This window comes from Dipodomys ordii, unplaced genomic scaffold (genome assembly GCF_000151885.1).
Source record: "Dipodomys ordii isolate 6190 unplaced genomic scaffold, Dord_2.0 Scaffold33, whole genome shotgun sequence".
NCBI classification, from domain to species: domain Eukaryota; kingdom Metazoa; phylum Chordata; class Mammalia; order Rodentia; family Heteromyidae; genus Dipodomys; species Dipodomys ordii.
Genome location: NW_012267249.1, coordinates 1,270,659 through 1,279,199, shown reverse-complemented (window position 1 = coordinate 1,279,199; position 8,541 = coordinate 1,270,659). Strand labels below are relative to the sequence as shown.

At 41.0% G+C, this 8,541-nt stretch overlaps 1 protein-coding gene across 1 annotated transcript in view; it reads left to right on the top strand.

The window, feature by feature from the left end:
- Rhbdl2 (rhomboid, veinlet-like 2 (Drosophila)) overlaps nt 1-5,626 on the top strand; it is a 64,838-nt gene extending 59,212 nt beyond the window's left edge. Inside the window, exons 7-8 of the mRNA XM_013016908.1 lie at nt 3,879-3,940; nt 5,244-5,626. Of these exons, the coding sequence (XP_012872362.1) occupies nt 3,879-3,940; nt 5,244-5,423 (242 nt within the window). The 3' untranslated portion in view covers nt 5,424-5,626. The remainder of the gene's footprint in view (nt 1-3,878; nt 3,941-5,243) is intronic.
- Nucleotides 5,627-8,541: the final 2,915 nt, after the last annotated feature.

Below are 8,541 nucleotides of genomic sequence, written 5' to 3'. Positions count from 1 at the left end.
CTTTCCTGCCCGGGCTGGCTTTGAACCGCGATCCTCAGATCTCAGCCTCCTGAGTAGCTAGGATTACAGGCGTGAGCCACCAGCGCCCGGCTAAACATTATTCTTAATTGGGAAGGATAACTGGTTAAGACCTTTCTTCATCAAACATTATTTGTGGGATGTGTTTTCTAACTAAGCAACTGAGCTTCCCTTTGGGAAAACGAGCAAATCTCACATGTTCATCCTTTTAGATAATCCACACAAATGCAACTCTTTCACTGCAGGTCCAGATTTTCACAAGTACAAGGACTTAGTTTATTGATATACGAGATTGTCTTTCAGGTGGGAAGACATGTCTTAGTGTAAAGGCTACAGTAACTTAGAAGGAAACCCCTCTAGGAAGCAGAAAAAGCAGACAGATGTGGGGAAGGGATAAAAAAAAGGTAAATGGGATGGAGAAATCAAATGCTAATGTTTACAAGACTTTCTGAGAGAAGGCCTCCTACATGGAATACTGGACCACTTAAATCTTCCAGTTGCTGCCCTGCCCTCTGATAGCTGTTTCCTTAGTTTTTTCACAGTTCTATCTGTGTTGTTCACACTGGATCAGGAAGTGCAATGATGAGTGAAAGTCTGAGTCTGTCCTTTTTAATAGCACTTTATAGAATAGTCATTGGCAATTAAATTCCCATTGGCTATTTTCTCAACTTCAATTTTCTGTTCAGTGACTTCAGCATCGATATAGTATTGAATACATGGTCCTGATGCTATTTTCCCAAAGGCAAGGACTTTTTTTTCGCATCACCTAGGACACAGTGGCTCACTAAACAGAGCGAAGGGAATTGAAGGGTGGATATGGAACCTGGCTGTTGGGAGAGATGTTTTCAAGTTTCTAAGCATGGCACACACAGCAGGGTCCCACCCCCACCCCTCAGCCACTAGAAAATGAATCTAAAACCTGGTGGTTGGTAGGCACACTACCATTTGAGCTTGAGCTATGGCCCAGCCCAATAGGCAGGGTTCTTTATTATTATTATTAATTTTTTTGTCAGTTGTGGGGCTTGAACTCTAGGCCTGGGTGCTGTCCCTGAGCTCTTCAGCTCAAGGCTAGTGCTCTACCACTTGAGCCAGAGCCACAGAGCCACTTCCATTTTTCTAGTGATTTATTGGAGATAAGTCTCATGGACTTTCCTGCCTGGGCTGGCTTTGAACTTCGATCCTCACATCTCAGTGTCCTAAGTAGCTAGGATTATAGGTGTGAGCCACCGGTGCCTGGCTTTTTTAGTTTGTTTTTTGATTCTTTTTTAGTTTGTTTTTTGATTTTTGGTCAGTCATGGGGCTTGAACTCAGGGCCTAGGCACTGTCCTTCAGCTCTTTAGCTCAAGGCTATCACTCTACCACTTGAGCCACAGTGTCACTTCTTTTATCATTTTTAAAGAAGTTGATAAGCTATTGTAATAGGTTTCCTTATTCTTTTCCTTTATTATTATTATTATTATTCCAGTCATGGGGCTTGATCTCTGGGTCTGGGCCCTGGCCTTGAGATCTTCAGCTCAAGGCTAGTGCTCTACCACCTAAGCCACACCATCACTTCCAGTTTTCTAGTGATAAAATGGAGACAAGTGTCTCATGGACTTTCAGGCCCCGGATGTCTTTGAACTGTGATTCTCAGAACTCAGCCTCCTGAGTAGCTAGGATTATAGGTGTGAGTCAACAGCGCCTGGCTTATATTATTTTTTATTTAAGTACTTGCACAAAGGGGTTTCAATTCAACATGTCAAGTATGTGAGTACATGCACTGTGCATCTTGATCAATGTTACTCCTTTTGATTGTTCTTCCTTATCTCCCCAACTCTTCAGTTTACCTAGTTCTATTTTACATATGTATATTGAATATTATTAGTGCATTCTGGGAAGGTTTTCCTTGAGGCCAAGTAGCCCAAAGTTCTTTTGGCAGCACACATCTGGAACAAGCCTAACTTCTCTAAATTCTGGCTCACATTGTATTGCAGAATGTGGACTTGTTTCATTTCATGGCCTGTTTTCAATAGAGCTGATGTTAGATAGAAGCAGTTAGTGGGGTGGATGAGAGCAGAGCCTTGATGTCTTGGCTTCTTAATGTATGTAATGCCACCAGCATCCCTCATTTCAGTTGCTACAAGCCAGCCACCAGCTGGCTCCCCTGCTTTTGTTCTTGCTCCCTGATAGTCTATTTCCTATAGCGTTGACAGAATTTTTTATTTTTTTCTGGTCCTAGGGCTTGAATTCTGGGTCTGGGCGCTGTCCCTCAGCTCTTCAGCTCAAGGCAGGCACTCTACCACTTGAACCACAGTGCCACTTCCAGTTTTCTGGTGGTTAATTGGAGATAAGAGTCCCACAGACTTTCCTGCCCAGACTGGCTTTGAACCATGATCCTCAGATCTCAGCCTCCTGAGTAGCTAGGATTATAGGCGTGAGCCATTGATTCCTGGCTTGACTTTTTTTTTTTTTTTGGTAGGTCATGGGGCTTGAACTTGGGGCCTGTGCCTGAGCTCTTTTTCTCAAGGATAGTGCTCTACCACTCTGAGCCATAGCTCCACTTCTGGTTTTCTAGTGGTTAATTGGAGATAAAGAGTCTTATGGACTTTCCTGCCCAAGCTGGCTTTGAACTGTGATTCTCACATCTCAGCCTCCTGAGTAGCTAGGATTATCGTGTGAGCTACCAGCATCCAGCTGCCAGAATGACCTTTTAAAAACATAAATCAAAGCCAGCACTATAAAACCAGCCAAGGGACTGGGTAAGTGGCTCAGTGGTAGAGTGCTTGCCTTGCATGCCTGAAGCCCTGGGTTCGATTCCTCAACACCACATAAGCAAAAAGAAAAAAGCTGGAAGTGGCACTGTGGCTCAAGTAGTAGAGTGCTAGCCTTGAGCTGAAGAGCTGAGGGACAGCGCCCAGGCCCAGAGTTCAGGCCCCACGACTGGACCAAAAAACAAACAAAAAAACAAACAACAACAACAACAAAAAACAGCCAAGCAAGCAAGAACAAGCAAGCACAAGCCAGATGAGGTCACTCTTTTGTGCTCTAAGGTTTTCAGAGGCTTGTGACATGGAGTTAATGTTATTCGGTATGGGGCCTCAGAAGGCCATTATGTAATTTATCCCCTGCTACCTGTCAGATCTTATTGCCTACAACTTTATCATTACTTCTAGTGTGAAACCACCTGGAGATCTTGTTAAAATACAGAATGTTGAGTTTCATCTCTAACTTCTGGTTCCTAGTTCTGGGCTATAGGAAGTACTCAGGTGATGTTGTTTCTGGTGTTGGAGAGAACCACACTTTGAAAATCACTGAGCCAGCCAAATCAACTGATTGGCATACTTCTCAAACATTCCAGCCCCACTCCTGTCTAAGTGGATTCTTCCTCTGCCTGGAAGACCCGTATATCAGCATGCCTTGCTCCTCTCATTTCTATCTACTGTCAGATTCTCAAAGACAGATCTTTCCTGACTCTCCCATTAAAAATACACTCTACTCCCAGCATTCTCACTTCTCCTTCCTCTCTCTGCACTTCCTCCATAGTACTATTTGACATACTGGGTTTTACTTGTTTGCTCCTTGCTAACCTTTACCTCATCAGCACAGGAGGTGGGGATTATGTGGGCAGCTGATTGCTTTATATCAACTATTCCATTGCTGTCTACTCATCATTAAACAATTGTTGGATAAATAAATCCATAAAACTGGATGCTGATATTAACTACCACATACAGTTGGATTACACGTTAATGTACGAAGCGCTCTAAGCATAGTACCAGGCACCCAGTAAGACTGGATATGATTTTTACTAGGGGAATCAAAAGTATTTGGTGCACTGGCATAGATATTCTGGGGCCTCATCAGGGTGTTTTTCCTTCTAGTTGGGTCGGACATGGGATTTGCTCTCTACAGAAGATTCTTTGTCCCTGCAAATGGGTCTCCGGTGAGTTTACTTTCTTCCTTTTTTCTTCTTTTTGTGTGCTGGCACTGGGGCTTGAACTCTGGGCTTGGGCACTGTCCCTGAGCTCTTGAGCTCAAGGCGAGTACTCTACCACTTGAGCCAAAGCACTACTTACAGCTTTTTGCTGGTTAATTGGAAATAAAAGTCTCATGGATTTTCTGCCTGGGCTGGCTTCAAACCATGATCCACAGATCTCAGCCTCCTTAGTAGCTAAGATTACAGGTGTAAGCCAACTGTGCTCAGCCTTTTTTTTTAAATAAACATTTGTTTATTCATCAAAAAGGATAATCAAGTAGGGGTTACAACTCTCTGATGTAAGGCAGTCAAATATCCACTTGAAGGGAAAAAAAAGAAATAGCCAACCCTTAAGGACTGGAGGCAAAGCTCAAACGATAGAGCATCAGCCAATGAGCAAAGCAAGCATCAGGCAGGAGTTTGAGCACTGCTCTTGGACACACACACAAAAAGAAATAGCAACTTGGAAGAAAATACATAAGGAAATCAGACCAGATTGTTCTCCTCACTCAGCAATCTCATTGTTGCACCTGCCATGTTGGTAGGCATTCCCAAACAGGGGAGAAGATTTAAAAGTGGACTTGAATAAAGCAATGAAAATTCGGGCCTTCTAAATGTATAATACAAAGAAGACCAATAAAAACACATTTTCAGTTGTGCTGGGATTAATCTTTGAATTTGGTAGTTTGAGTATTACTTTTTTTTTTTGCGGGTCCTAAGCCTTGAACTCTGGGCCTGGACCCTGTTCCTAAGCTCCTTTTGCTCAAGGCTAGCGCCACTTGAGCCAAAGTACCACTTCTGGCTTTTTCTGTGATTAAGTGAAGAATCTCATGGACTTTCCTGCCCCAGCTGATCACAATGCTCAGCTCTCAGCCTTCTGAGTAGCTAGGATTACAGGTGTGAGCCACTGGCACCTGGATGAGTATTACAATTTGTGTCTTCTAAGTTCATATCTATGAGGTTTCCCTAGCAGGGGTCTCCCATTGTCACTGAATTCCTGTTCTCTTGTTGACATTCTATAGATCCATTCTCAATGCAAAGGTGATGGAGGAGAATGAGAAACAATGGTTTCAGAGTATATGTAAATGACATTTTTAGCTTTGATGTTTTTGGAACTTCTCTGCACATGGAATTTGTGTCTCCTTTTAGCCTCTACTTCTTCAGACTTTGAGGACTCTTAGTTATTTGTATTTATGTGAGAGGGATGCAAATGAAATATGAAACTAGTGCTTGGTTGACTAATTTCTATCTTCCTCCCTTTTCTGCACAGGTGTCCTTTGCAGCTCACTTTGCAGGAGGATTGGCTGGAATGTCCATAGGTTACACTGTGTTTAGTTGCTTTGATAAAGCACTGCTGAAAGATCCCAGATTTTGGATAGCAATTGCTGCATATTTAGCTTGTGTCTTATTTGCTGTCCTTTTCAATATTTTCCTATCCCCAGCAAACTGATCTGACTCTACTATGAGTCAGATGTGGGGAGTGGAGGGGTGTTGGGGAGGAATAGAAAACTCTGATGAAACAGAGATGTCCCAGCAAATACTAACGTTTTATAAAGATGGCAATACTGCACTCATCAGTCTAAGGGCTGTTTACAGAAGGACCTTAGGATTTGAGAAAGAGGCTTCTGAATGAGAGGGAAGGTCATTCCCTGTTTATATCCTATCAAAGACTTGTTCTCCTTGGAGAACAAGGGTTTATATTGGAGGTTGCTTGATAAAATTCCATGAGTACTGTATTATGTTGATAATAAAACCTTTTATATGCCTGTAAGAATCTTGATAATCACTTTTGTGCTAGTACTGTGGCTTGAAGTCAGGGCCTGGGTGTTGTTACTTAGTTTTTTTGCTCAAGCCATAGACCAACCTTTAGCTTTTTGTTGGTTAATTGGAGATGAATTTCATGGACTTTCCTGCTCAGGCTGGCTTTGAATTATGACCCTCAGATTTCAGCCTCCTGAATAGGTAGGGTTACAAGAGAGAGCCATCAGTGCCTGGCAATAATAACTTTCAAGTAGATTACATAGGTTATTTATATACAATTTATTATAGTGCACAAAATATCAACTTTTCCAAAAGAAGATATTATAAATTTTGAAACTTTTACATTTTGACAGTTAAAATATAACTCACTTAAATGAAATTTCTAAAAACTTAAGGGTATTTTTAAAATTTATTAGCAATTACTATATTATACACAATGTGCAGTCTTCATAATAAACATGAATATGTACACATATTTTTCTCTAATGACATTTTTGTGTTTAATTTTAAAGTGGCTATTAATTAGAAAAGGAGACAAGGGAAGAAATATTCATCTGACATAGCCAGATCACCAGTTATGAAGAGAACGTTAATGGCCTAAAGTACAATGTAATTGTTAAAAATAGAAAACTACATAGGGGTTAAAATTTGTCTAACTGTGAAATCGGGCATGACCTATTGATTTGAAAGGCTGATGACTACAAAGTTATTTAATATTTTTTAAGTAGTAGTACAGGCCTGTAATTCCAACATTCATGGAGTTGGAGGCAGGATGATGAGATTGAGGTCCATCCTGAACTCAAACCAGGATTATTTTAAAAAATGAGTAAAATCAATAAAGAAACACGGGCTGGGGATGGTGGCTCACGCCTGTAATCCTAGCAACTCAGGAGGCTGAGATCTGAGGATTGTGATTGGAAGCCAGCTGGGCAGGAAACTCTGTGAGGCTCTTATCTCTAATAAACTAGAACTGGTGCTGTGGCTCAAGTGGTAGAGAGCTTGCCTTGAGCAAAAGCAGCTCAGGGACAGTGCCCAGGCCCAGAGTTCAAGCCCCGGGGCTGGCAAAGAAAGAAAGTAAAAAACAAAAACAAAACAAAACAAAAAAAAGAAACATGTGTCACCCTAAACAGTAATTTTTTGGGGGGGTCAGTCATGGGGCCTGAACTCTGGGCCTGGGTGCTGTCCCTCAGCTCTTCAGTTCAAGGCTAGTGCTCTACCACTTGAACACAGTGCCACTTCCAGCTTTTTCTGCTTATGTGGTGCCGAGGGCCTCATGCATGCAGGTCAAGCACTCTACCACTGAGCCATCTTCCCAGCCCCTAAACAGTAATATTTTACTGGCAAAAATTGTAATAAAAAGCATATATCTTCTGATGTCCTAAATTGGGCATCTTGAGTTAGAGGGGTCGGTCATTTACTAGTGTGATCTGGGGCTCACTGCTTTTTTCTTTTAGTCTGCATGTGTTCTTAAGAGCACTGGAAGCATTCTGTGTGCTTTCCAATAATGTAGCTATGGGCACAAGAAGCTTTTTAGATGCCTGTTAAATAATTCAGCTGCACTCACACACAGCTAGATTGCAAGTGTTCAATTGCTGCATGTAGCAGCTTACTACCTTATTGGACCAAGCACAGAGACTCTTTCCAGTGTTGCAGAAGCAGTTCTATTGGACAGTGCTATAGAAGAAAATGAGCTGAAGGGAGGTGATTTAGTTGATGGCCAACTATCCATTGTGCTGAACTGCACTGGACCTACCCAACATCTCAAAGAAACAAATCTAAAGAAGTTGAAGATGGCCATGGTGTAACTTCTAAGCATGATTTGCCTCAGGTTCACCTAACCTAAAACAGGTATGAGCTAATTTTTAGCTAGCTAAGAAAGTATTGTTATAAATGATTTTATCTTTTGCTTTTGTATCCATGTATCTTCTGCTTCTAAAAAATCTTATGTATACTTAGTTTTCATGCCATTTGCTAAAGAGGATTTAATTTGTAAAGAATATATTGCTCCTTCTTTTAGGAAATACTTTAACATTCTTGTCTTGAGGAGAAAATCCTTTCTTTTGGTGATTACAAGAGTGATGGGAAAATAAAACTCATATAGTTAAAAATTAGGTTAATTATAATGCTACAACCTAGAGATTGAATTTTGATGAATATCCTTCCAGAAGTTTTGCATGCATTTCTATATATAAATTTACAGAGGGACTCTGCTATTTTACAACCTAAATCACATTGTTTTACATTAGTATAAATTTAACATTTCTACTGGTGCACAGAATCACACTGGAGGATGTAGAATTATTTAACTAGTCTTTCTAGTGTTGTTAGTTATTATGGATGCTTTCAATTCATGACTATTATAAATCACAACATGAATAATCCTTGCTTACATTTTAAAGTGCCTGGTTTCTTGGGTCAAAGGATGCAATTATTAATATGATAAAGCCAATAGAATTTTTTCTATCAGGAATACAATTAAATCTTAGATGGGAGATGCTTTGCAAGTCTTATAATTGTATAAAAAACAAAACAAAGATCCAATAACTTAAGGGCACTGGTGGCTCATGCCTATAATCCTAGCTACTCAAGAGACAGATCTGAGGATCACAGTTTGAAGCCAGTCTGGGCTGGAAAAGTCTAGGACACTCTCCTCTCCAATTAACTACTTTCTGAAAACAAGAAGTGGAGCTGTAGCCCAAAATATCAGAGCACTAGCCTTAAGTGAAAGAGTTCAAGGACAGCCCCAGGCTCTGAGTTCAAGCTCCACAACCAACCAACAAACCCCCAACTCTCTCTCTCTCTCTCTC